Here is a 26,408-nt window from a genome sequence, read left to right as displayed (position 1 = left end):
GCGATGATGATGCATCATATTTATCATCAAGGTTCTCAATTTTTTTTCCGTCGTCGGCAAGGGGTCACAGCCAGTCTTTACTGAATTGTCCATTGCTCATCGTGATTCAAGATACGTTTAACAATGTACCCGGACAGTACTTGAACAAACCTCCGTCCTTTTTGTTGAGCGACCTGTTCCCCGTTCCATAACCCAATTCTGTCACCATGTCTGTCTCTGAGCCACAGTCTTTGTTCCTTAGATTACCTCCTGAATTGAGGCTTGACATCTACAAGCAAGTCCTCCTTCATGATCCGCATTCCTTTGCAAGCACCAAGCCTGCTCTCCTTCCTACCTCGATAGACTACCACGAAGGCCATCACACCGCAGCGAGCCATGTAGAGCCGAACACTGCCACTCTATCCATCCGTGCCGAAGATCCAGTCAACTACAAATCGCGTGCTCCTGAACATGTACGCAGTGCCTTCTTCGTCCGCTCTGGCGGCCTGCGCCCTGGCTGCGTGCCTACAACCTATTTCTGCGTTAGCAACTCGGGTATTTACACATCCCTACTACGAGCCAACGCTAGAATCTATGCCGAGGCAGTCGAAGTCTTGTACTCAAACCACGTCTTCGACTTCGACATGCACATCGAGGCCTTTGTCGGCTTTCTAGGAGATCTGACTCCTTTCGCACGAAATTGTATACGATCGATACGTCTGGTAAAACGCGCCTTGCCGTACGACAAAGAATATTCAAAAGCAGAATGGGCAATTGCTATGGGGTGGTGTGCGAGACTTCCTAGTCTAAGGTCGTTATCGCTAGGTATCGTTGCAGGAAGACCCGGTCCAGATGGTTGGGACTTGGTTCCTGCTTTTAAGCCGAAAGATTTCAACATTCTCAGGGGTACAGAAGGAATGGAGTGGATTGAAGAGCTGCTTGCTGTGAAGGGACTGGACCATATTGCAGTTGAACCCATTGTCGTGCATAGCCCGTTTCCAAGAAGCGCAGCAATGGCACGTTATATCCAGTTCTCGGCGAGTATCGACGACGGGTCATTTGAAGCCTGGTTGAAGGACAACATGATTGAGAGAGCATAAGCATTCTCAGCTTGTTGAACTGTTCGGCTGTCTGGATTCGAGGTGTGAGAGGATGACGAGCAATAGATCAGCAATTTAAAACCTCCCCGCATACTAAAGCATGTATCGTCTACGGAACTCCGCCTGCATCAACAAGCAAGATTGATACTATAAAAAGGCACAGATGTTCTTGGAAGAGAGGCATGTCCATTGAGAGCCGGTAGGTTGTCACTTCTCAGCGGACATCTTCCTGTTTTCTCATAGTATTGTGCATTTCCACGCGTTACGTCTTTTGGTACACGGGGAGGAAGCATCTTAGGTCTGCCACAGACCTCATTGCTGCAGACCCTACGAAATGAATAGCAATTCAGATCTTTCAAGCTCTTTTGATTGTGATTAGTATGAAGTCTGAGCCTTACAGGAGACAGAGAAAAGGATAGGGAAGAAGCTGGATTTTAGTATGCCCATGTCCATACAGCTCGAAGCGCCCCAAAACGCCAGAAGAAAACAATGAGGCCGTTCTGCTGCCCACTCAGACCTTGACCCAGAGCGATAGGACGCTCTTGGCATACGCCGTGATCTCGTTGGAACCGATCTTTGAGTCTCCGTACAGACGGTCGACAAAGCTGATAGGTACCTCTGCAACCTTGAAGCCCATTGCCTTTGCTCTGACCATCATCTCCATCTGGAAGCTGTAGCCCTTGCTCTCAGTCTTGCGAATGACCTCTTGCAGAACGGATTTCTTGTAGAGTCTGAAGGAGCCAGTCAAGTCGCTGACACCTGGTCTGAGCAGAGTGTCGGCGAACAAGTTGGCGCCTCTGCTGACGAACTTTCTCTTGAGGTCCCAGCCGTAGACACCACCATCTCCAGCGTAGCGAGTTCCAGTGACAATGTCGTAGTCGGCGCCGTTCTCGCTTTGCTTCTTGATCATGCGGGGGATGAACTTGGGGTGGTGACTGAAGTCGGCATCCATGATGATAACAAAGTTGCCAGTGGCATACTGCAGGCCGTGGACGTAGGCAGTACCAAGACCCAACTTGCCAGCTCGTGGCTTCAGCTTGATGCGTTCCGGAGAGTAGGCTTTGATGAGTTGTTGGGCAATCTCTTGTGTGCCATCGGGCGAAGCATCGTCGATGATGATGAGTTCCCAATCGAGGTTGCTACGGTACACAATCAGCATCACATGTTGTTTGCGCCGGGAGTGTCTGGGGGTACAACTTTTCGGTGAAGGTCTTGTTTAACAACCAGGCGATGATGGGAAGGTTGCGGCGCTCATTGTAGGTTGGTAGCAGTACCGAGTACTTGTTACGGACGGCCATGTTGTCGATTGTTGTGAATTACAAGTGTTCAGACAGGGGAACAGTCGCGCCAGATGGAGCTTCCAGTCCAGCTCCTGCCAGGTGTTGCGGAGTTCAGGGTCCACCCCTGACCACGACTTATGAATGTCGAACAGGCAAGGAATTGGACACAGAACTGTCGTATTGATTTTGAATGAATGTGTACAGTCGCTGCATACTTTTGCTGACTGAATGATGCTTGTCGCTTGAGATTTTACATGTCATCGGTCTAGGTCAGTCGACAGAAATCATCAAATTGGTAGACCATAAATCGTTCAAGTAGAAGTTAGAGAGTTCGGACTACGATCATATAATTTGCTTATTTTCAACACACAAATCTATTTGCTAGCCCTTCTGCTGCTGCTGCTGCTGCTGCTTCCTCTTCTTTTTGCTAGCCTTTTCCGCAAGAAGCTGATCAAGATATGTTCCAGATCTCTTCTTGCTTGGCCTTGGATCATCATCGTCATCTGACAAGACTTCCGCCTTGTCTTGTTTCTGAGATGTGGAGGCAGTCTTATTCGTGGACGATTGAGCAGGACCCTTTCTCTTCTTATTAGAATTAGAGGCAACCATAGTCGCTCTTCCTTCTTCATCGTCGTCGTCGTCATCAGCGTCGACTTGGTCTGCAGTGGTCTTCTGCAGCGCAGGCGTCTTCTGAGCAGGCTGAGGCTTGGAAGTAGCTCGATGGCCTTTAGCGGCCTTCTTGCCTAGCAACTGCTCTAGTAGTCTGTCATAGTTTGCGCCAGGTCTTTTTTTGAGCAGCGAGTCTTGATCTGCATCGGGGGCGGTTGCACCGACTCCAAGGCTAGACGCTCTCAGTCCATCTCTTTCTATAGCAGAGGAAGCGACGATGCTCACAGCTCTGGTGTGGGTTTGAATAATTCCTCATCTTCTTTCAGCAACTCTTGGTCGGTCTTCTGGGGAAGCGTCTCCTGGCCAGTTTTGGTGGGGAGCCATGACTGGACTAAGCGCTGGCTGCGAGCGAGCGCGACATTTGCTCGATTGAAAATGACATCGGCTTCTGTGGGTGTACTGTCTTTGGGCATTGTTGATGGTTTTTGGATAAGATATGGAGTATGGTTGCGTCGGCGCGAGTCGCATGGCGGAAGAGCAACAAGCGGAAGAGAAGCCGATTTTAACCGGCCACGGCGTCGAGACTTGGCACGCGCGAAGATTGTCGGGACGAGTTCGTAGAGTTAAGTTGTTGTATCTCTTTGCTGAGCCTTGTTTGCACCAAAGCTCATATCACCCTCTCCCCTCTACAACTCCACCATGTTCAAGCTCGCCCGCAGCAGGCAGGCCGCCTCTGCATTCCAGGCCGTCAAGGTTGGCTCTCCCACCGCTCTCAAGCGTCGACGACCCCTTCGCGACTAACACAACCCTTTACACAGAATGCGCCTGTTATGCAGCAGAGACGCAACCTCTCCATCCACGAGTACCGCTCCGCTAAGCTCCTCGAGTCCTACGGCATTGGTGTTCCCAAGGGTGATGTCGCTCACAATGCTGCCGAGGCCGAGCAGGTCGCCAAGGGCATCCGTATGCGCCCTTCCAAAATCACAAACACACGTCCCCGTGCTGATTACTCGCAGCTGGCGATGACATGGTCATCAAGGCCCAGGTTCTTGCCGGAGGCAGAGGCAAGGGTCACTTCGACAACGGCTTCAAGGGCGGTGTCAGAGTCGTCTACTCGCCCAAGGAGGCCTCAATCCTCGCCAACGAGATGATCGGACACAAGCTCATCACAAAGCAGACTGGCGAGAAGGGTCGCATCTGTAACTCGGTCTACATTGTCGAGCGCAAGTTCGCCCGCCGCGAGTTCTACCTCGCCGTTCTCATGGACAGAGCCACCCAGGGCCCCGTCATTGTCGCTTCCTCCCAGGGTGGTATGGACATTGAGGCCGTCGCCAAGGAGAACCCCGATGCCATCATCACCACAAAGGTCGACATTCACCAGGGCGTTACCGACGAGATGGCCAAGAGCATTGCTACCCAGCTCGGCTTCTCTCCTCAATGCATCGACGACGCTGCCCTGACCATCCAGAAGCTCTACAAGGTCTTCATGGAGAAGGACGCTACTCAGATCGAGATCAACCCCCTTTCCGAGACTTCGGACCACCAGGTTCTCTGCATGGACGCCAAGCTCAACTTCGACGACAACGCCGACTTCAGACAGAAGCAGGTCTTCGAGTGGCGCGACACCACCCAGGAGGACGCTGACGAGGTCAAGGCCGCCGAGTCTGGCTTGAACTTCATCAAGCTTGACGGTGACATTGGCTGCCTCGTCAACGGTGCTGGTCTCGCCATGGCCACCATGGACATCATCAAGCTCAACGGAGGTCAACCCGCCAACTTCCTCGACGTTGGCGGTGGTGCCACTCCCGCTGCCATCAGAAGTGCCTTCGAGCTCATTACTAGCGACCCCAAGGTCACTGCCATCTTTGTCAACATTTTCGGTGGTATCGTCCGTTGCGACGCTATTGCCACAGGTCTCATCCAGGTCGTTCAGTCCATGAACCTTAGAATCCCCATCATTGCCCGTCTCCAGGGTACCAACATGGAAGCCGCCCACAACCTCATCAACGAGAGTGGCTTGAAGATTTTCAGCATCGATGACCTCCAGAACGCTGCCGAGAAGGCCGTCCAGTTCTCAAAGGTCGTCAAGATGGGTAAGTTTTGTCAATTGTTCGTCTCAAATTTCAAGTCTCTAACATACTCTTTACAGCCCGTGACATCGACGTCGGTGTCGAATTCTCTCTCGGTATCTAAACGGCAGATGGAGTGGCTTTATAGTGGGAGGACTGATTCCCTTTCGGCGTTTAATTTGCAGACAGTTAATCACCGTCGATTGTATATACCTAGCGCGTTTCTCTCAGTCAGTGTGGAATCAAGGGACCATTTCTTTTTTGCTCTTCACGAAATATAGCACGGACTCTGCTGTGCCCCTTTCCGTGCCATAGCCGATACTCGGGACGGATCGAGACGTCGAGTTGCACGAAGTTCTGGGCAGTACTCAATCTGATTTTTCAAGTCCGAGCCGGCGACGATATCTTGCAAGTGTTCAGCCAAGTAATCAATACTGTCCTCGCAGACCAGTGATGGTGATATTGTCTTTCAATATCAGAGTATGTGGTATACAATCACCTGGATCCATGAACACCTAATGCTCTGCCACGACTTTCGGGCGGGCAGCTAGCGCGGGAAGACGGTCAGGCCGTGGAAGACTGCCGAAGGACGACCCAGTGCCGAAGAACACATCCGTCTTCTCCCCGCAAAGAGCCCCAGACTCAAGTATCTACCTTCGCCATCGTGACGAAGATGGCGATATCTTTTCTTGATTCTTCCCCTCTGAGTGCACTCTGGGATCTCACAGCTTACGGTTGATCTGTCCCATCTCTAATCACCATGGCCGGCTTCATTCAAAAAGGCGTCAAGAACATTCTGTCCAAGCAGCCCAACGACGTCGTTATCCTGTCAGCTCTACGAACCCCAGTCACTCGTGCAAAGAAAGGAGGATTCAAGGATGCTTACGATCATGAATTGCTCGCACACGTCCTGAAGGCGACCCTCGAAGCCAACCCGAACTTAGACCCTGCGAAGATCCAGGACATCCAAATAGGCAATGTCCTCTCAGAACTTGGTGGCAGCAAGGCAGGCAGAATGGCCTCATTGCATGTGGGATACCCGGAGACCTCCTCGTTTCAAACCGTCAACAGAGCATGTTCAAGTGGTCTTGCGGCCATCACTGGTATTGCTCATTCCATCGCTGTCGGCAGCATCGACGTAGGTGTTGGTGGTGGTATGGAGAGCATGACCAGAAACTACGGTAGCCGAGCCATCCCCACACAACTCTGGGACGAACTCAAGAACACATCCGTCAAGGATGCCAAGGACTGTATTATGTCCATGGGTCTCACCGCTGAGAATGTGGCCGAGCGTTATGGAGTCTCAAGAGCGGACCAGGACGCATTTGCCGCCAACTCACACCAGAAGGCAGCCAAGGCACAAAGAGATGGACTATTTGACAAGGAGATCGTTCCCGTCAAGACAAGAACGCATCCCAACCCGGAGACTCCTGAGGTTACCGAGGAGATTATCGTCAGCAAAGACGATGGAATCAGACCCAAGAGCACCCCAGAAAGCCTTGCAGGAATGAAGCCTGCATTTAAGCCTGATGGTGCTGCCACAGCCGGAAACAGTAGTCAAGTGTCTGACGGTGCAGCTGCCGCATTGATGATGAGAAGAAGCACTGCCATCCAACTTGGTCTCGAGAAGAACATCATTGGCAAGTGGGCAGGTACTCAGGTTGTCGGTTGCAAGCCCGACGAGATGGGCATTGGTCCTGCTATCGCCATCCCCAAGCTGCTTGAGTACACTGGTATCTCCACAGCCGATGTTGGCATCTGGGAGATCAACGAAGCATTCGCCAGTCAAGCCATTCACTGTATCCGAACCCTTGGCATTTCCGAGGACAAGGTCAACCCCAAGGGTGGTGCTATCGCCCTTGGTCACCCTCTTGGTGCCACTGGAGCTAGACAGCTCGCCACGCTTCTGCCTGAAATGGAGAGACAAGGTCAAGAAATTGGCCTAATATCCATGTGTGTTGGAACAGGAATGGGCATGGCCAGTCTTATTGTTCGCGAATTCTGAGGAACCAGATATACTATTATAGGCAATACTTTCGAGAAAACAGGCTTCTAGATACCAGCCCTTGTACAAAATATTCAGATGATCATCAACCCTTTCTTGTCCCTTTGGCCCCTTCCTGTGTACTGAAGTTTGTAACGCGTATAGCTATAGAAATGCATAATAGTGATAGGAAACACGATGGTATCCACTGAGAGGCAACAAATTGTGGACTTTCTGTGGACATGCCTCTGCTTCTTGTGCCAATCGTGCCTTTCCATAGTCTACGTTTGACTCTCAGCTATAGTCGGAGAACGGTGGAAGTCACAGGTTTCAGTATATGCAGGCCAGGTTTTCTTTCCCGGTCTTTCTTTACCAGTCATGTCCTGTACAGTACGTTCTGCAGATAGCGCAACGTCCATCGAGAGGCACAAAAGTATCCGGCTCTCGCACTAGACAGCCTTGCCGCGAGCCTCTTTCTCCTTGCGCAAGAATTCTGCCTGCTCATCTTGGCTCTTGCTCAGGTCAACAAAGAAGAATATGAACAAAAAACTGACCAAGCTGAGCGCAAGCAAGAAGTAGAAGGGTGTACTGTTGTTGTGTGAGGGACTCGCATCGATGATTGCCGACGACACCAGAGGACTAACGAGGTAGGATTAGCTAATTTTTGTGAGGAGAATAGTACGATATCAGAGAACTCCAGGTCTTGCGGCCAAAATGACTTCTGGTGCCTGCCATGGTCATGATATCTATACTTTCAAGATGCTTACCCGATAAATGCTGATGTTTTGCCGACCATGGAGAACAGAGAGAAGAATAGATACTCTTTGCCTCGAGGAGTAACCTCCGAGATCATCACCAGAGAATAAGAGTACCTGTAATAGGGACACAGTTAGCGTGTCTCTCTTGTGGGTTGAAATGGAAAGCCATACCAAGGGCAAACGAAGATGCCGTAGAAGACTTGCTGTCAAGACGTCAGCCATGATTGTCATCGAACTCGAAAGGGGCCTCCCACATAGAACCAGAACTCAATCTTGACCTTGTATCCAAGTTTCTGTCACGCTGTTAGTTTACCAAATCGAAATATGGATTAGTGCACGTACCTGCGTGTAGATGCCAATCATGCCCCACGCGGCTAGCAAAATGATTCCGATCGCAACAGCGTTGAACATGGTCTTTGTAGACAGTCCATAGCGCTTTTGTATGTACCCTAAGAAAGTCAGCAGTATGCTAGCAGATACAGATCCAGCCCGACCTACAAAATGCACCGATTCCTAGAGCTTGAGCGGCAATACCGACGAGCAGAAGGTATGTCAACTCAAGCGTGTTGTAAGTGACTACGGCGTTTTGTAGAGTGCCAATGACCGTCACAATTGTGTTCAATGAGTCTCCTAGCAAGAAATATCCAATAAGGTAACAGAATGATTGTCGAAGTTGCCAGATCTGTGTGACGGCGTACCAGAGTTGAGAAACGCCAGCTATCAAGATTGACCCCTCAGTTTGCATGCCGGGTCGTTTCTTCTCCATGAAGAACCACGGTAGCGAGAGAAGCAGCCATACGCCACTGCTGAAGGCGATCAAGACAGACAAGCCGTAGTTATTGTTTGCGGTGGAATCATCTACATGCATTGCGAACATGATTCCAACGATAACGGCCTTTTTGTGGTTAATAAGCTGATAGCAAGGAAATATGGAAGGTTTCTTACAAGAATGATCATTTCACCACAGGATTGTACGTAAAAAGCAACCTAGTATCGTCAGCACAACGTGCGGTGAACATGGAGTATGCTCTATAATGACACTCGGTCTCAGTAGAGCAAATATCATTCCTGTAGACTCAGTCTTGAGAATCTCCTATGGTATCGTCAAGGAGACAAGGCTTTTAGAAAACCTGTAATGATTGTTGCAGCTTTGACTTACATTGCTTAGCTCGTTTCTTTTCATGCTGTCTGCATGATTGTACTCTTCGCGGGTAATGGTACCATCTGCGAAATCTTGTGCCTTTTCTCGGATTTCCCTGGTGTTTCTGGCCAGGCCAGCAAAGGCAGCACTCCAGTATGTAAGCGTGGCCTGATAAGCGATCAAACCAACAATATACAAGCCCGTTCCGATCTGCCACTTGTCTGCTGTGTGTACACCGAGCCATCCAAAACCAATAGCGTAGGCGACGATAGAGAGTACGATCAAAATCTTGGAACGAAGGGTACCAAAGTCTGCGTAAGCTCCTATGATCAAGAACAACACAACCTGTATGGCGAATGATATTCCGTTGCTGAGAAGAACGATGGAGTTGATAGTGCGATCCAATCCCATAAAGTGCAAGATCTCGCTGTCTCCGGCTTGCTGATATAGCAAGTTTTGGAAGGCAGTGGGGCCAAAATTGAAGAGAGACAATCCGTTTGCTGTTTGTCTCTGTTAGTCCATGAGTCCAATCACTCTTCTTAGTGGCAAAAAGATACCTCCAACATAGTACAAGTACCATGACCTTGGATTGTTAGCCTGCTCTAGTCATATTGTTATTGATGAAAGTCACCAAATCTCCCAGCGCGAAGTTTCATAGCGTTCGTCTAGCTGGTCAGGAGCTACTGGACACTCGGCTTCTTCGAGGTCAACTGATTCAAGGACTGCTCCTTTGATAGGTTCGTTGGCCTCTGCGCCCAATTGTGCAAGGCCAGGATCGTTAGAAGCCATGGTTATGGAGCGCAATGAATGCTTGTGGATGGTCGAAATACAAATGTGTTGCGAAAAGTTGCAAAGTATCGAAAGCAACGACTCATCTACTTGCAAACAAGAGGATGTAGAAATCGACTGATGGCGGAGGCAAAAATCAATCTACGGTACTTAACAAATTGCTACGCCATCCATTGCCGAACGAACCAGACAATCTACAGCGAAAAACACAACGACCCGCAGTGAGCTAGCAAGGTTCGAAGCCTCAGTGGGCTAAAGGGCGGGAACCCCAGACGGAGATAACTACGCCAATTATCTCAGGTGCCTTCTAGAGAGATTGAGCATTCACTCTGCAACTCATGAGATACGTACAAATTGAAATATAGAGAAATCGAGGCCTTTTGTATCTGATCAAAGCTTCATCGAAACAGGTTCAGTGCCATGATTCTTGAGTCCTTGGCTTTTCTGAAGTGGGGTCCTTACCGTACTCGTTAGGCGGCCAAGGTTTGGGCGACAGTCTGTTGTTCCTGAGAGACAAACTTCCCAAACTACATGCAACATCTCACGTCACCTACCTTGACCATCTATACTATCCCATCACTCAGAGTGCCGTATACCGGACGTTAGAACGTTGATGAAATATTGAAAACCAAGCCTATTGGAATGTTGTTCGGTTTCCATGGCATTTGTTTCCAACGGTCACCCAACCTCCTCCCAGCCACCGATATACCAGCCATCCTTGTGCCAACCAAGATATTAAAAGCAGTCATCAGCAGGCTAGCATGTAGACCCACTTACTCATACACTGCCCTCAAGCTAAGTTTTCACACTCGAATCTCTTACCTGCCTCTTCCTTCTCCATCGTCTCCTGCACGATCAAATCACCCTCAAAAACCACCACTTTCCATCTCCCACTCCTTCCACACCTCCTACCATAATCTTCCAGAGAGCGACAATGCGTTCGGTTGCACTTGCTCTTGCGTACCTTGCCACTGGCATCCACGCCCTCCCCAGGCCTGCCGTGAGCTACGCAGTGGTCAACGTAGACGGTGGTTCTGCAGCCACGAGCACCGAGGCAGCACAAACGACAGTAATCTCCACTGTTGTCGAGTCGGAGGCGCCTACAACCGTCTCAGAGGTTGTATACAAGACAGTGACCGATTCGTCGGCTACAGCAACCACTGTTTCTGTCAAGACCGTCACAGAGACACCAAGTGCTGTTTCCACATCAGCCAACCTTCCCTCTGCTGCTTCTTCGACATCAGCACAGGCTTCAGAAACCTCTTCAGCGCCATCATCGCCAAAGACATCGCCATCATCAGCAGCATCGTCATCGTCATCGTCATCGCTGTCAGCATCAACATCAACATCGTCAACAAGCACCACATCGCTCGCGTCGGCACCCTCATTGGTTACATCATCTGCCGATTTGTCCTCGACAGATGCACCGGTGTCATCTTCAAGATCATCTGCATCTCACACCGTCAAGAGCAGCACAATCACAAGCGCCGCGTCCTCGACACGCAGCAGCAGCAGCAGCTCAACAACAACACCATCAGTATCAATCAACTCGATTGTATACGAGGTGACCGGCGGAGCACTTACTACAGACTACGTGACAGTCACACTGACTGACAGTGCCCAAGCCACAAGTTCGACGTTAAACTCGTCCTCATTGTCTACCTCTGCAGTTTCGACAATTGTTGTGGTGCAGACACAGACTGTGGTTCCAGCACAAGTAGCGCCCACTTCGACATCTTACTACGACAATGGAATGTGGCACACGTCATACGTTGTCAAGAATTTCCCTACATTGGCACCAAGTGCTGCAGGACATCACTGGAACGGTACTTCGCACCGGGGCTAGGTCTTGAAGCGATAGTGATGTTCGGATGCGGGCAATCACGATATGGATGGAGGATAAACACCCACGACTGCTGGCAGCGTGCGTCGATGACAGACATATGATATATAGAATAATAATACATAGTAATGATCAAACAAAAGTCACATTTAATTGTCTCTCAGTGTCACGGTGATTGCAAAAATTTGAGGTAAATGAATGGTCGGCGATGGTAATGCAACATGGGAGCGTTGGTAGTGTGGAGGAGTCGTGGCTGAAGGCAGAGAGGGGGCTGGAACTTGTCGGGCGGCGGTGGAGCTCGCGCTCGGCCCAACGACACCCTTGACGCGGAGGTCGTGGGTGCATACCGTCGTCATGCGACCAGAGTAGAAGCAATTGCGCCGTCGCTCACCTCACCTCACACAACCCCTCTTCGAAAATGGCATCACCGCCGCTGGTCGAGGACCAGGCACGACTGCTGGAAGATGCCTTGACCGTCGTGCGCCAGCAGACGGTCCTGATGCGCCGCTGCCTAGATACGCCGGGCAAGCTCATGGATGCCCTCAAGTGCAGGCACGTACCGGACTATTCAGCGTACCTCAATTCGCACTACTGACCAATGCCACAGCTCTACCCTCGTCTCCGAACTACGCACGTCCAGCCTCGGCCCCAAACAGTACTACGAGCTGTACATGTCCGTCTTTGATGCCTTGCGCCATCTCGCCGTCTACCTACGTGACTCGCACCCTACCAACCACCTTGCTGACCTCTACGAACTCGTCCAATATGCGGGCAACATCGTCCCCCGCCTATACCTCATGATCACCGTCGGCACTGTCTATATGGGCATTGAGGATGCTCCCGTCAAGGAGATAATGAAGGATATGATGGAGATGAGCAGAGGTGTCCAGCATCCCATTCGTGGTCTCTTCCTTCGCTACTACCTCAGTGGCCAAGCTAGAGACTTCTTGCCAACTGGTCAAGGTCAAGGTCCTGAAGGCAATCTCCAGGATTCTGTCAACTTTGTCCTTACCAACTTTGTCGAGATGAACAAGCTCTGGGTCAGATTGCAACATCAAGGCCACTCGAGAGAGCGCGAGCAGCGTACAAAGGAACGTCAGGAGCTGCAGCTGCTTGTCGGTAGCAACCTCGTGCGTCTCAGCCAACTCGTCGATCTCGAAGCCTACAAGTCGTCCATCCTGCAACCCTTGCTCGAGCAGGTCGTTCAGTGTCGAGATGTGCTTGCTCAAGAATATCTGCTCGAAGTTATTACCCAAGTCTTCCCTGACGAGTTCCATCTACACACCCTCGATCAGTTCCTCTCGGCCACTGCCCGCCTCAACCCTCATGTCAACGTCAAAGCTATCGTTATTGGCCTCATGGATCGCTTGTCTGCCTATGCCGCTCGTGAATCCGAGTCTGACGCTCCCGAAGATCGCGAGAAGGCTGAAACCGAAGCCACTGCAAGATTGCTAGAGAAGATGAAGATCGCTCAGGAGGCTGCCTCGGCTCCCGCTAGTGATGAAGCAACTCACCAGAATGGAGACTCAAAACCGGCCGAAGATACTCCTGCTGAAACCGCTCCTGATTCCACGACCGAGGAAGCGACCAAGACAGATTCGGTCGAGACTAATGGTGATGCCAAGAAGCAGAGAGGCATTCCCGACAATGTGCGCCTCTTCGAAGTGTTCCACGAACAAGTCATCCATCTTGTCAGCATGCAAAGACTTCCAATCCAGGACATCACCGCGCTTCTTGTTTCGTTGATCAATCTCGCCTTGAACATCTATCCTGACCGACTAGAATACGTCGATCAAGTCTTCCAATACACAAACAAAGAGGTCTCAAGGTTTGCCAATTCGGCCGATCTCCATTCACAAGCATCTCAAGCCAACCTTTTGAACCTGCTTCTCGCGCCAGTCAAGACCTACTTCTCCCTATTCACGGCTCTCGCAATCCCAAGTTTCATCCCTCTTCTTCACGCTCAACCATATCCCACTCGCCGATCAGTGGCTGGAGAAGTTGCACGAAGCTTGTTGCGCAATGAAACCAGGATATCAACCTCTGAGAATCTACAGGGAGTACTAGAGATTCTCAAAGTTCTGATCAAAGAGGGAATGCAGCAACCTTCCGGGTACCCTGGTGGACCGGTGCGAAGAGCTGCTGCAGAGACTGATGAGACTGTCGAAGAACAAGGATGGCTTGCACGCATTGTGCACCTCATTCGTGGCGAGGATTGCAACACTCAGTTCAAGCTGCTCCAACTAGCCCGTAATGCATACGCAGAAGGCAACGAACGCATCAAGTACACCACACCTGCATTGATCACAGCCTCGCTCAAGCTTGCCCGCCGTTTCAAGGCTCGTGAGCATCTGCAAGATGACTGGTCGAGCCAGTCTTCTGCACTCTACAAGTTCTGTCATACACTAATCTCCACATTATACACCAGAGTTTCCACGCCTGGCGTACCCGATCTTGCATTAAGGCTCTTCATTTCCTGCGGTTCTGTGGCCGACCAATGCGGATTTGAGGAGGTCGCTTATGAGTTCTTTGCGCAAGCGTTCACTGTCTACGAAGAGAGCATTAGCGACTCGAGGGCTCAATTCCAAGCAATTTGCGTGATTGCACAAAGTCTTAGTGGTGCGCGCAACTTCAGCCGGGAGAACTACGACACTCTCATTACAAAATGCGCGCTTCACGGTAGCAAGCTGCTCAAGAAGCCTGACCAATGTCGTGCTGTGTATTTGGCCAGTCATTTGTGGTGGGCTGTCGAAAAGAACGCAGAAGAAAGCGAAGAGAACAAGGAGGGCAAAGAAAGCAAAGAGGTAAGTCGTGGACGGATACCCATCGTTGATAACGGCTAATATTTTCAACAGCTCTATCGCGATGGCAAGAGAGTTCTTGAGTGTCTGCAGCGTGCGCTGCGTGTGGCCGATGCTTGCATGGACACAGCAGTGTCGGTCGAGCTTTTTGTCGAGATTCTTAACCGCTATGTCTATTACTTTGACCAGGAGAATGACGCTGTAAGTTGGTCGCGTCGGACATTGACCATTTCAATACTGATTAGAAAACCAGGTGACGACCAAATATCTGAACGGACTGATCGAATTGATCCACTCGAACCTCAACACGAATGAGAACAGCTCGAGCCTAGACAACCCAAGAAGACACTTCCAGCGGACATTGGATTACATTGCGGGCAGAGAGTATGCTGGAGTCGAGACGCGACCCAAATAAGGAATTCAGTGTAGATAATGTATGCAAATGCATCGAGTTTGGCTGTGTATGAGAAGAATCGTCGCGTCGTTCGTGAAGCGTTTGTTTTGTTTGAGAGAAGCAGCGACGTCAGTGTGCCAGATTAGTTTCGGTCTACGGAGACGTTGGTGCACATCTGTCCACCTGTAAACAACAAACCATTTGCCTGCCCCCTCACACCGACCGTCCTCAACTCGTACTAAGCAGCGGATCGACTTGTTCTCTGGCTACAACAAATCCGAGAGCATCGCGCGTGTCTTTCCGAAAGCAGGCGACAAAAGAGCCCGCGAAGCACAGCCTCGACACCGACATATCCACGACCGACCGCACAATATGGGAGGCTATCTTTCGTCACTGTCGAAACTTGTATGGGCAAAGAAAGAGATTAGGATTCTGATTTTGGGCTTGGTACGCGCATCTTGGACACACACAAGCAGGCAAAAGCAAGCTGACAGTCTTGCCTCACTAGGACAATGCTGGAAAGACAACTCTCCTCTACAGACTCAAGGTGGGTTGGTCTCGTGCTACTATGGCTTCATGCCGTGCTAATCACCATCATCCGGTAGATTGGCGAAGTCGTAACCACAATTCCCACGATAGGCTTCAACGTCGAGTCTGTAAACTACAAAAACCTCAACTTCAATGTTTGGGTATGCGTCCCGGCTATCATTTCGCACTGGGTCTGTCGTCTGACATATCAAACAGGATTTGGGAGGTCAAACGTCTATTCGTCCATACTGGAGATGTTATTATGCCAACACCGCTGCTGTCATTTTCGTCATTGACTCGACTGATGTCGACCGACTCTCCACAGCTGCCGATGAGCTTTCTGCAATGTTGAACGAGGAGGAATTGCGTGATGCTGCACTGCTAGTCTTTGCAAACAAGCAAGATCAGCCGGGTGCCAAGGGTGCTGGTGATATCAGTGAAGCTCTCCGCTTGGGTGAGCTCAAGGACCGGAACTGGACTATCGTGGCTTGCAGTGCTATTGATGGCAGGGGTGTGTCAGAGGGCATGGATTGGATGGTGGTAAGTTCAAATCGCTGCTGCCGCTGCCGCTCACGCGGGTCTGTCTATTCGGATTGGCCATAAACTGACCCGCTCAACAGCAAACCGTGCAACAAGACTCGTCGTGATCCTCCGGACTCGACTCGATTGATCACTGAGCTCGCCATGGCTCGGATCAGTCTCACACTTCCGCCTCGCACCTCTCTGTTCCCCACCCACTCGGTGGACCACTTAATGATACCCAAAATACACTGTAATTACGCGTTGTTCTAGCAGTTCTCTCGATGTGTTTTCTATCACACTGCCACTTCAGCCATTATTCTCAACTTGACTCCGCCACGCGCCTTTCCAAATTACTCTCTACGCTCATCGTCACGCACGAATCTCTGCATAGAAACAAAACATGGGTGTATCAGCCAAGAGCAGCAAAGAGCGTATCGTCATCTAACCATCGAGTCTTGTTCGTTCTGCGCGCCGCAACAACAATTATCATGTGCTTCAGCTCAGGACACTCGTTGTTGCTATGGAATCGAGCGCCCTTTCTCTAGCTGTACCGCTAGCAAATGAGGCTATCGTATATTTGAAGCAGAGATAAGCAGATGAAACAGACACCATATCAAGCCACTAAGGTCAAGTGCCATCGATGATACAGACTATGATGCCTTTTCAAACCCCGAAGACGAATTGACCTCGTTGCTTGTGAACTATCGCATGCCTCTCGCAAGCTCTCGTCTGGAGGCTCAATCCAGCCTGAAGAGGCTAGCAAATGCACGTGAACCCCCACGGTTGCGTCATACTAGAGAAGGTGGACCATCGTCCAGTTTTGAACGATCAGCCCTTGCTATATGTTGAGGACTCTTATGATCTTGCCATTGCCCCTCTCACATCTCGAGATATCAGTGCGCTACAAGCTATCGAATGTCATAGTAATGTCCTTAATGTTCTGTTGACAATGTAACGACAGTCGATGCCTCTGGCTGTGGCACCAAGGCGCACGATGGCCTCGCGAATTCAGAATGTTGGTGCTATGAATACGGTGGTGAGTGTCAATAGATAGAGTTTATCACAGTCAGTATAGCTGCTATGCGATGGCTATCGCCTACTCTCTTACTACTCGATGCCCTACCTTCTGCTTGTTGTTGGAATCGAGCCTGGTACTCGGTCGTGGATCTGAGAGCTCAACCGGGCATCTAAATCGGAATAGTCGCTCTTAGCAAGGCGCTCAATGAGTTTTGCAGCAAGAAAGCAGGCTGCATCGTGTGCAGTTCCTACCCTTCCCTTGAGATCAACATATTGAGGGGCGCAACATCACAAATCCGGGATCGACAGGCTATTCGTACATACAGCATGTCCAAGCGAACTACTGTACGGGACTTCGGTCATGGGTGGAACCGAAGCCGATCACAATCGGTTTGTGGTTCATATGTCGTGGGGGCTGGCTCCACCTTTGAACAAACACCTCGGTTCGCTGCTATACGCGTAAACGAGATCAACACTCCCAGGACCAAACTTACCACTTAGCTTTTTCTGCGACGCATGATGCCTGTGACTGAAATCGCAACCATTCCACTGTCTGCTGGTTCCAATGTTCGGAAGCGAGGCAGTGAAGCGAACCGTATCTGGCAACATATGCTCGCTATCATCTCAGGACAGGATGGCTGTCAGAACATCTATTCCGGTTTACAATATGAAAGCCCAAATATGGCGCAATTATTCATAGGTAGGTTTGAAGCCACACGACCAGTAATTGAGGGAGATTGTGGGCCGTTGACAATTGCCAGTATGGGACACGATAGAGCATCATCAACGTTTCCAAAAGCTACCTGTGTATGGGCAGATGCTACAGAGCTTGGAAAGTATTCTTGATGGATCTCCACAGCTTTTCCATTTCGAGCTCGAAAACCTCAGTGACCTTACTGCAGCTATCTCTGCCTCTGTCACAGAGCTGGCAACCCTTTTCCTGCCAGAGATGATGCCGTCGTTCGATGATAATCTAGGCTCGTTCGCAAAGATACTCAAGGAACATGCAGAGGGTTTCCTAGGGTGTACGTACGCTTGGATCATGGAAGACGTCGAACACGAGAGCTTTGGTCCAGGTATCAAGGGTAGAGCTTGCATACTATCCATTGGGTGGTCATCGATATCCGCCCATACGACCTTCAAGGAGACCAGTGCTTTCAAAAAGGGTCTCGAGTTGTTCAAAGACGCGACAGGGAGCGAAATTCATCATACGACGTTCTGGACCGCGGCCTGAAGCCTACCCGCAAAAATTCCATCCGATCGTCTTTAAAGATCATCGTTGTTGATGCGCGTCGGCTGGGTGGACTCTTGGGAGCGAGAAGTATGCTTGATGAGGGTTGAAGTTACCAAGGCTGAAATTGGCCATCGTACCGACCGTACCCAGTTCTGCATTGGGAGCAAAGTATTTGTCCCATTCATTCTGGTGTGACTGGTTAGCTGAATTCCTTCAAGAGTGTGTTGGCGAGAGGTTCTGCAGATATCACTTACCCAATCCATGTTGGCCACTGCTTCCATGCCTGGATCAGATGATGAATCACGGTTCACACCTGCATGGCTTCCACTGGCATCAGAAGCAGGGCCCTGTTCAGTGTGAGGTAGTTGAGAATAGACCATTGTTGGGGTGGTGAATGTTTGAGCAGAGCGAGTAATATGCGGTGCTGTGGCAGATTTATTGAGTTGTGAATTTGTTGATGGCCCTGGACTGGATTGATTTTCGACATCGGCTGTTGCACGCAGTTTCCGTACGCTGTGATATTTTTCGAGACGATCACGAAGCGTCATGATAATGCCCTCTGCTTTTTCCAATGGGGATGATTGAGGTGGTGTTTCGAAAACCCAGTCAAGACTGCTCCATATCCGCGCCGCCTCGGGCATCTCTGGCCTGGAGTAAACTTCAAACACCAGAAGCACCGCAGCATGGTACTGTAGAATGGCTCCGCGATACCAAGCCCATGGTAGCAGCTCTTGACGAGTCTCCATAGCTATACCAGCTTCAACAGTACCCATACAGGCCTCGGTAAGTAGTTTACGCAGTCTTTCAGGCATGGGATAATTTGTACCAACGGCATAGCGTTGCAAAATTACAACCAGAGCCCTGTTGCTCGAAGCGCGATACATCTGTTTCGCAAGGATCTGCTTCGGAGTATTGCCTTGAACCAGAAGCGAGTATTTGGCTTCAGTGGTCGCGCGAAACTTCTTGATCCTGTTCAGGATAGAGGTCAAAGTGAGCTTTTTCTGGTCCATACGCTGCATATCCACCCAAAGTTGGCGGATGAGTTCGAAACACTCAAATTTGAGCTTAGACAATGTCATGTCCGTCCAGTAGGGTAGATCCTCGGTTGGTGGTGAGGGTAACAAGAGATCCGTGTCATTGACGTTAAGTGGCAATTTTGTATCAAATTCATCTTTGCGGATCTGGGGTCTAGGTCCTGTGGCTTCACAAGTCCGAACATCCAGGTAGCAAATCTGGTACCAAATCAACCTTCGGACGTGAGTATCTACAGGACTGAGGCCGAATGTAGTGCCATCGCGGTGGAGTCCCATACATTGCGCAAGACGGATAGCTGTTCCGACTAGCGCAGAGTGTGCTCGAGAAATCTCTGTTCGACATAGAGGAAGCTAGAAGGATTAGCTCGAGATACTGGACGTCTGTTTCGAACATTCTTACCATGTACATGATGAAGGCTTGCATGGTATCTACCTTCGTCGTTCTCAGCAGATTCGCTCTGGAAAGCATGAACTCGGTCATTTCGCGAAGCCTGTCAACGAGTAAATGCTTCGACATGTCAGAGAAGGATGCAGCTGCATCACCTGACAGACTGACGGCCGCCGAGAACATGGCAGCGAAAAGAATGGCTTGAATAGGAGCTGGTGTTATTGTACCATTACTGAGGTTGCTCCAAAACAGGTTATACTGTCTCTCAAAGGATGGTTGATGCACGAGGCGAGCGACTGGGTGTACGGCATTCAGGTATTGTGCAACGAGTCGATCGGCGACATGTCGAGGAGGGAGGAAATATGCCGTGACGGGATCTGGAAAGAAGAGATTCGAGGATGGGACGATGAAGTCCGGGCCAGGGCTGAGGAACGCGTCTTGGGATGCAGTCCCAGGTTGCCATGACGCATTTGAATCAGTATAGCCATGGCGTTGACAGTAAAGATTCTGGCTCTTGTGGCTCGCGCTGCGTAGTTTTGCATTGAGCTGGGCAAGTAGTTAGCACATGAGGGACGACGGGGACTGGATTGCAGCATCATACTTCATCAGACATTTTCGGCCGTACTGTCGAGTAATTAGTATCGTTGGGTCAGATCCTGAAGCAAAACCACATACCTAAACCGCCCACCCTATCAGACATTCGCAACTTGCCGAGCTGGATACCAAGGTCCATAAGCCCATCATCGGCATCGTTGTCGTATACTTGGTCAAACATGCCGAGCGGCGAGGGTTCAGGATCCTGTTCATCTTCGGCCGACAAGCCATCATAATCATCATCCTCAGCTTCGATTTTGGGTACGACCGTAGAGCGTTCGGAACCAGAATTAGCTGCAGCGCGGCGGGCGACATCACGTTCAAGAGTCTCTTCGAGGTCACCAAGTCGATCCTTTATCTCGGCCAGCTTCTGCTGAGCAGCAGTATCTAGGGCTGGAGCAATGTACAAACAATCTCTCTGAAACCGCTGACAGTTGCCGCATGGCACTTGTTTGTCGCATTTCAACTTGCGCTGACGGCAGCTCAAGCCTGCGGAGAGTCAGGGCGATTGATTCAGAGGCGTAAACAGTTGGGCCCTTACATGATGCGATTGTCCTATTGCGGCGGCGGATTTTTTGTTGTCCTTGCGGCAGGTCGGCAGGCCTGTTCTTTGGCTGGCGGGTTCTTTCGGCCGTAGCAGCTTTCGAAGGTGGGTTATAGATGGCATCGGCCATTCTTCAACGCCACCTAATACTTGAACACGCAGAAATTGTGAGGATACCAATTTCGAGTCTGTCAGTCGCAGGTAGCACACACTAAGTTACAGAGCCTTGATAGACAATGTAGAGAGGAGCGAAAGAAACAAGAGAGTTAGCCTGGGTCAGGTGATAAACGGACGTCGGCTGGTTTAACGTCGTGGTGTTTTACAAAACTATAATCGCTTGGGCTTGGGTCGGTTCCAGTCCAAGTAGCGTGCCTTCTCTGCATGATGGAGCGTGCTCTGCTCATGTTGAACATCCATGATCAGCGCTGCTGGAGCCTGGCTCAGTGGCTCTCCTCTAGCCCGAAACTACTGCTTATTCGATCATCACCGTCGGTACGACTTGACCGCATTGTGTGATAGCCCAACTCAGCATGCTGTCTCCACTTCGCACGCTCAACACCCCTTACTATCAACACGAACCTATGCACTTGCATGATAGACCTGTCTTCTGTGTCCATTATTGAAACCTAATTTTTGTCGAACCAAAGCTGCGACCATCGACCGGCCCGCACCGTGGCGACAAGCGACCGCGCGCGTACCTATTTGGGCCTGACCAGATGATAACCTGGCAGCAACAGGATGCTACTCTACAGCCTGAATTACGAAACAGGCGAATCGCAACGAGCAAGCTTGGTCCTAGCCACATGAGCACAACGGTGATACACCAAAAGTGGGCTGGCGGCCGTTGTGTCATAGTCACCTTATCATTATCCTATGCTTATACGTGTGCAAGGCTCTACAGAATGGGGAAGCAGCATGGGTTTGCATAAGGTTGCTCATAGATATTTCTTTTCTGGGTCCAGCTTGTCGAGCAACTCCATGGTCTTTTCGTACCTGATGGAATGTTTAGCAAGGCGTACGAGTGTGGGTTATAAAAGACATACATGGTGAAGACTATGCCGCCGCTCAAGATGAGGCGACCAAGTCTAGGCACAGCGCCAGACCAAAGAGTGAGGAAGCCTTCCTCTCTGACCACACGCGCCGCGCAATTGAAGCTGTTTTTGTACTCGGTCTTTGCTTCAATGGATTGCATTCTGGTCTTGACAGTGTCTAGGGGCATGGTAACGTATCTGTGAGACCGTCAGTCGCTTGAGCACAATTTGTTGACCTGCAAGACGTACACTGTGATTATACCTGCCAATCCGCCAATACCGAACGTGCTCAGTGCGCCGAGCTTCTCTCCCGGAGCAACATAGCTTTGCGCCAGCTGTTTCAAACTGGTATAACTACTGAATCTGACAGCCGAGTTTGCTGCCTGTCTTGCGGTGGTAGGAACAAAGCCCTTGAAGAAGCCACGCACACCCTGTTCGTGGGCAATGAGTCTGCTGCCGTGAAGGAAGCCCTTCATCCTGGGTTGAGCGGACTTGCGGTCGTCAATCAATTGGGTCTTGATGCTCTCAAAGGGGGTGACGGCCAGCAAACTCTCGGTCACACCAGCACCGAACCCAGCAATTACGGTGGCAGGGCCGCTGATAGTGCCATCAGGATTTGATAGCATGTTCTTGTATGCATCAAAAGCGACGAAGCGAACACCAGCCTTGATGGAATTTCCAATGATCAGAGTAGTGCATCCAGCATACCACTGTTTTCCAAATGGTGGCCATGGTAGCTTCTTGCCCTCGGCAAGACGACGATTGAGCTGAGATCTTGTCTTTGCGAATTCGGCGGGATAAGTGATGGCGATTTCGACAGCACCCGCGCTGGCACCAGCGATGATGGAGCGCAGGGCTGATGGCTTGTTCTTCTTTTCAGCGGGCGCAGCGACGCTCATGGTGCAGACAGACCGATCTCGTGGTCAGAGAGTCGTTGAATAGATTGATCATCTGAAGAAAGAAAGTATCCAATGACCCTATGGCCGAGGTGCCCTATGTCATTGCGACAGCGGCCGGGAGTGTCGTTGTCCGTGCTCGAGCCCTCGCCGAAGCTCCAAGACCTTTTTTGTAGCCGCCATTCAGACTTGCTTGAACCATCCAAAATCCGCCTATACACATCAACATGCTGTCTTTGCGCCAACTCTCTCGCCAACTCCCCCGCGGTGTCGCTCGTCTGACTTCGACCGCCGCTCGTCAGCCTCTGCGCACTCCCGCTTTTGCCGCTGCCAGAACTGCCGCCCACTTCTCCACTTCTCTGATCCGTCGTCAAGGTGTGTCTTGACATGCCACTTTCTGTCTGGTACTTTGCTCATCGTTTCTCTACAGATGCCACTACTCAGGAGCTTGCCGCCAAGCTGAACTCGGAAATCGCCCTCGAGAAGGAGCAGCAAGCAGACGACAGCTACCGCTACAACTGCCAGGAATACATCGACAACAGCGAGTTCAAGATCGAGGACAAGGCCGGCACAGAGGAGGTTCACCTCACCAGAACATACGGCGATGAGAAGTACGACACCTATCTGATGTATACACCACTAGCTTGCTAACTCATGACTTGTAGCATCAAGGTTACCTTCTCCATTGCCGACTTCAACACTTACGACGAAGAGGCCGACGCTGAGGACCCTGCTCTTTACGGTGATGAGGACGGCGCCCTCGATATGGATGGTCAGTCTGGCGGTGCCAACACCAAGGGCGCCGTGAACCAGGGCCGCACCTCTGGTGGTAACATCCGTGTCGCCCCCGAGGATGAGATCGCTCCTGCCGACAGACCTGAGCTCCAAGATGAGGAGGACAACTCGGCAAGCTTCCCCGTTCGTGTTCAAGTCACCGTGACCCGCGAGGGCAAGGGTGCCCTCGCCATTGAGTGCCTGGCTCAAGATGGCGAAATTAGCATAGAGAACGTCTACCACTTCCCCACTGCCGAGTTGGCTGAGGCCAAGACAGCCGAGAAGGACTGGGCAAGAAGAAGTCTCTACACGGGACCTCCATTCGGCCAGCTTGATGAGGATCTTCAGATGCTCTTGGAGCGATTCCTCGAGGAGAGAGGCATCAACACCCAGATGGCCCTCTTCATTCCCGAATACATCGACTTGAAGGAGCAGAAGGAGTACATTGGATGGTTGAACAGTAAGTTGCTAGCCAGCGCAGACGATGGCATCATGCTGACACAGATTACAGACATGAAGAGCTTCGTTTCATAAAGCGGACGAATTGAGACAGAAGCGAGTTTGTACATTATGTGAGAAAAGGATTTGTGAACACGGCGTAGGTATACTACAAGAAGCGGGAGTCTTTTTTAATGAAATCAGCTATTCCACTCAGGACGGGATTACCAAGCTGCAAAGACAGTCTGGCGGCAATACGTGAAGCTGGCTCATGAATCATACTTGGCAGTAAACTACTGAAGATGAATATGCAAGGCGAGATCTGGGTGGAGAATATACCCTGTGTGTGTGCTTGGTTGATTGCCCCAAGCCTCGTCACGACTGCACAGCTGTGCATTAGTACTGAGATCAGCGACTCAGGATCATGGAGATATACGGAATGGTCTTTCCATTGCTAGAACGCTACTAGCCATCAAGACTGTGTATACACACAAGAGATAGGCATCGAGGGATGGATTGCGGGAGGAGGGATGACAGACACAGCATGACATCAATGTGTGGGGAGACGGGACCCTGAAACAGATGAAATGTGGGGAATGAGCGAACCCTGGTTCCTGCCGTGAATCTTGTTCATTGGGTGTTGATGCTGCACCGGTATTTCTGCTTGACCTTCCAAGACTCCTTACACTCCTTATTCTCTGCTTCCTCAGCACCTTACAAAGCCCTGTCCCGTACATATCCACAGACCTAGACGCACCTACAACATACGCCATACACCATGTCGACAGTACCCCCGACTCTGATCAATCTACCTCCTGCAGACCCCATGACGCCCTCAGATGCTCCTGGCACTCCTAACTCCACCACAACCTCCATGTCGGAGCTCTCAACGTCAGTCTTCATATAAATTGGAGCTGTCAACGTGCTAACTTGTGCTAACAGCGTCGCTATCAAAGACGGCCACAGAGGCCACCTGCCTCACTCACACAACTCGCAAGCCCCTACATCTGGTACCTTGGACGCCGAGCGCGCCGATCGCATCTCACGTCTTGCTGGTCTTGAGCGTGTGACGACCGCTCGCAACCCGACCCCCATCTCTAATCTAACCCCTGGCGCCGCTGCTCCTCACTTGGGCGCTGCAAGCGGCTACTTCGACTCCCAAGGAAATCCTATCCTGGGTCGTGAGCGCAGCACTGTTGGCTCAGCTTCGGCAACTGGTAGCGTCGGAGGCCGCACAACTTGGGCTAGCGGGAGCGATGTCTTTGACCACGACAAAATGAGCGAAAGTCAAGATATGGACATGGAGACCTCCAGCGTTGGTGCTGCTTCCGAAACAAACAGTCTGGTCGGCTTTGGAGAGGGTGCTCGCACTCCCGCCCGTCACAGTGCCATTGGAAGTCCCAGTGTAGCAAAAAACACTCCTACCGCCTCAGGTCTATCACAACCCTTACACAGAGATGCTAGCCTGACCCCCGTCAGTTCTCAAGCTCAGCAGGAACAGCAAGACGTTCACATGGTCGACCGCAGAAGTCTTGACACTGGAGCCGAGACTGCTGAACGCATCCTTCGCGAACGTCTTGGTCCGGAGGGTGGTCAGGGAGGTCTTGAAACACCCGATGCTTCTCGTGGACCGGGTGGTGACCTAGGAAAGTTCTATTTTGAATCTGGTAAATGATTTGCTTAGACTGCCAACAGCGTGGTTTTGGGTTGGATTATCGCGTTCATTAGCATGACTATACGAAATGAGACACGACAATTGCGTCAACTTGGTTTTCGGGCTCGCAGTACTAGAGGAGCATGGGTGTATTCATACGGAACCGGTCAAGTAGAATAGGTGACACATCTTGAGTTGTGTTGTGAGTGAGCATCTTCGTCATCAGAGGACAGGGTCATGCCGTGGAACACCTGTTATTGCTTTGGATGAACCCACAATTTTTGTAAATTGCTGCTTTTGTCTGTTGAAGTGATCTTAGTTCCGGCGACTATAATGCCATAAGACTGAAGTTGATGCGATTTTGTTAAAAATGGTGTAGCGAGTTGGTAGAGGGTCAGGAAAAAGAATTTCGGCAACCTGGAAATATGGCACGCCTCAGAGCACTACTTCCTCTATCAGCAGAACATGAAACGACGCACAGCAACATTTGACAACTGAAGATTGAAAAAGAAAACGCGATTTCGTCATTGAGTCAGTGCTGATGTACAGCACAAGAATAGTTTCAAGCCAGTCCTTGACATGTCAAAAACTCCAGAGTATATGCATACTCGATTCGTACAATGCTAACCATGCTCCCAAATGCATATGCTATAACAAAAAGCCATTGCTGAAAACACCACAAGCTCCATGCTGCATAAAAAGGAAAAAGCAAACAAACATCAGAACAATGAGATCAACCAGTGAACGCAAATCTCGCAAGATCCAGAGGAAAGCTAGGCCGACGGTGTAACCCCTGTTCTTCCTCGTCTTCTTCTTCACCTTCGCTGTCCGGGATCAAGAGATCTTCACTACCTTGCGAGAAGCATGGCTTGCTCGAACCACTGGATTGCGTGTTTTGGCCTGACGCACGACTCAGAGGTTGAGATTCTGCGGACAGCCAGTCGGCTTCATTGATATCATCGTGCGGACCCTCCTCGATTTGCACAGTCTCGTTGCTCTTTCGGTCC

At 50.6% G+C, this 26,408-nt stretch overlaps 14 protein-coding genes across 14 annotated transcripts; 9 read left to right on the top strand and 5 right to left on the bottom strand.

Annotated features, from left to right (window-relative positions):
- Positions 1-206: 206 nt before the first annotated feature.
- On the top strand, positions 207-1,079 carry M437DRAFT_44940 (uncharacterized protein; the record flags this gene model as incomplete). The annotated part of the gene is made up of 1 exon (XM_041020999.1): positions 207-1,079. One exon carries the CDS (start codon positions 207-209, stop codon positions 1,077-1,079), a length of 873 nt encoding a protein of 290 aa, XP_040881174.1.
- Positions 1,080-1,590: 511 nt separating this feature from the next.
- Positions 1,591-2,377, bottom strand: M437DRAFT_73994 (dolichol-phosphate mannosyltransferase; the record flags this gene model as incomplete). Its single annotated transcript, XM_041026155.1, has 2 exons — positions 1,591-2,218; positions 2,277-2,377. 2 exons carry the CDS (start codon positions 2,375-2,377, stop codon positions 1,591-1,593), a joined length of 729 nt encoding a protein of 242 aa, XP_040881173.1.
- Positions 2,378-2,761: 384 nt separating this feature from the next.
- On the bottom strand, positions 2,762-3,441 carry M437DRAFT_22471 (uncharacterized protein; the record flags this gene model as incomplete). The annotated part of the gene is made up of 2 exons (XM_041019043.1): positions 2,762-3,200; positions 3,254-3,441. Coding segments are annotated over 2 exons (627 nt in total), but the record flags the coding sequence as incomplete, so codon positions are not given.
- A 357-nt stretch (positions 3,442-3,798) lies between these two features.
- Positions 3,799-5,161, top strand: M437DRAFT_45240 (succinate--CoA ligase subunit beta; the record flags this gene model as incomplete). The annotated part of the gene is made up of 3 exons (XM_041021052.1): positions 3,799-3,931; positions 3,985-5,061; positions 5,118-5,161. The coding sequence occupies 3 exons, from the start codon at positions 3,799-3,801 to the stop codon at positions 5,159-5,161; spliced, it is 1,254 nt and encodes a 417-aa protein (XP_040881171.1).
- Positions 5,162-5,797: 636 nt separating this feature from the next.
- On the top strand, positions 5,798-7,042 carry M437DRAFT_45258 (beta ketoadipyl CoA thiolase, TH2; the record flags this gene model as incomplete). Its single annotated transcript, XM_041021056.1, has 1 exon — positions 5,798-7,042. One exon carries the CDS (start codon positions 5,798-5,800, stop codon positions 7,040-7,042), a length of 1,245 nt encoding a protein of 414 aa, XP_040881170.1.
- A 428-nt stretch (positions 7,043-7,470) lies between these two features.
- M437DRAFT_45037 (uncharacterized protein) lies at positions 7,471-9,709 on the bottom strand (the record flags this gene model as incomplete). Its single annotated transcript, XM_041021010.1, has 10 exons — positions 7,471-7,660; positions 7,789-7,893; positions 7,951-7,982; positions 8,034-8,072; positions 8,122-8,228; positions 8,278-8,674; positions 8,725-8,766; positions 8,939-9,420; positions 9,478-9,503; positions 9,552-9,709. 10 exons carry the CDS (start codon positions 9,707-9,709, stop codon positions 7,471-7,473), a joined length of 1,578 nt encoding a protein of 525 aa, XP_040881169.1.
- Positions 9,710-10,643: 934 nt separating this feature from the next.
- Positions 10,644-11,555, top strand: M437DRAFT_73989 (uncharacterized protein; the record flags this gene model as incomplete). Its single annotated transcript, XM_041026154.1, has 1 exon — positions 10,644-11,555. One exon carries the CDS (start codon positions 10,644-10,646, stop codon positions 11,553-11,555), a length of 912 nt encoding a protein of 303 aa, XP_040881168.1.
- Positions 11,556-11,970: 415 nt separating this feature from the next.
- On the top strand, positions 11,971-14,768 carry M437DRAFT_73988 (vacuolar protein sorting-associated protein 35; the record flags this gene model as incomplete). Its single annotated transcript, XM_041026153.1, has 4 exons — positions 11,971-12,104; positions 12,160-14,356; positions 14,408-14,554; positions 14,607-14,768. 4 exons carry the CDS (start codon positions 11,971-11,973, stop codon positions 14,766-14,768), a joined length of 2,640 nt encoding a protein of 879 aa, XP_040881167.1.
- Positions 14,769-15,119: 351 nt separating this feature from the next.
- Positions 15,120-15,922, top strand: M437DRAFT_44654 (putative ADP-ribosylation factor; the record flags this gene model as incomplete). Its single annotated transcript, XM_041020940.1, has 5 exons — positions 15,120-15,194; positions 15,256-15,294; positions 15,353-15,436; positions 15,492-15,815; positions 15,896-15,922. 5 exons carry the CDS (start codon positions 15,120-15,122, stop codon positions 15,920-15,922), a joined length of 549 nt encoding a protein of 182 aa, XP_040881166.1.
- Positions 15,923-17,333: 1,411 nt separating this feature from the next.
- M437DRAFT_73986 (uncharacterized protein) lies at positions 17,334-18,048 on the top strand (the record flags this gene model as incomplete). Its single annotated transcript, XM_041026152.1, has 2 exons — positions 17,334-17,514; positions 17,576-18,048. The coding sequence occupies 2 exons, from the start codon at positions 17,334-17,336 to the stop codon at positions 18,046-18,048; spliced, it is 654 nt and encodes a 217-aa protein (XP_040881165.1).
- Positions 18,049-18,539: 491 nt separating this feature from the next.
- M437DRAFT_13142 (uncharacterized protein) lies at positions 18,540-20,639 on the bottom strand (the record flags this gene model as incomplete). The annotated part of the gene is made up of 5 exons (XM_041018699.1): positions 18,540-19,433; positions 19,483-20,016; positions 20,072-20,094; positions 20,146-20,553; positions 20,606-20,639. Coding segments are annotated over 5 exons (1,893 nt in total), but the record flags the coding sequence as incomplete, so codon positions are not given.
- Positions 20,640-21,543: 904 nt separating this feature from the next.
- M437DRAFT_44569 (mitochondrial tricarboxylate transporter-like protein) lies at positions 21,544-22,538 on the bottom strand (the record flags this gene model as incomplete). Its single annotated transcript, XM_041020925.1, has 3 exons — positions 21,544-21,601; positions 21,652-21,837; positions 21,889-22,538. 3 exons carry the CDS (start codon positions 22,536-22,538, stop codon positions 21,544-21,546), a joined length of 894 nt encoding a protein of 297 aa, XP_040881163.1.
- Positions 22,539-22,762: 224 nt separating this feature from the next.
- M437DRAFT_73983 (mitochondrial glyco protein) lies at positions 22,763-23,843 on the top strand (the record flags this gene model as incomplete). Its single annotated transcript, XM_041026151.1, has 4 exons — positions 22,763-22,910; positions 22,966-23,146; positions 23,201-23,769; positions 23,821-23,843. 4 exons carry the CDS (start codon positions 22,763-22,765, stop codon positions 23,841-23,843), a joined length of 921 nt encoding a protein of 306 aa, XP_040881162.1.
- A 682-nt stretch (positions 23,844-24,525) lies between these two features.
- On the top strand, positions 24,526-25,422 carry M437DRAFT_64687 (uncharacterized protein; the record flags this gene model as incomplete). Its single annotated transcript, XM_041024461.1, has 2 exons — positions 24,526-24,638; positions 24,690-25,422. 2 exons carry the CDS (start codon positions 24,526-24,528, stop codon positions 25,420-25,422), a joined length of 846 nt encoding a protein of 281 aa, XP_040881161.1.
- Positions 25,423-26,408: the final 986 nt, after the last annotated feature.

Source organism: Aureobasidium melanogenum (genome assembly GCF_000721775.1).
Source record: "Aureobasidium melanogenum CBS 110374 unplaced genomic scaffold scaffold_6, whole genome shotgun sequence".
Lineage (NCBI taxonomy): Eukaryota > Fungi > Ascomycota > Dothideomycetes > Dothideales > Saccotheciaceae > Aureobasidium > Aureobasidium melanogenum.
Note: the sequence above shows the minus strand (reverse complement) of the source record. Positions and strands in the feature narration are given on the sequence as shown.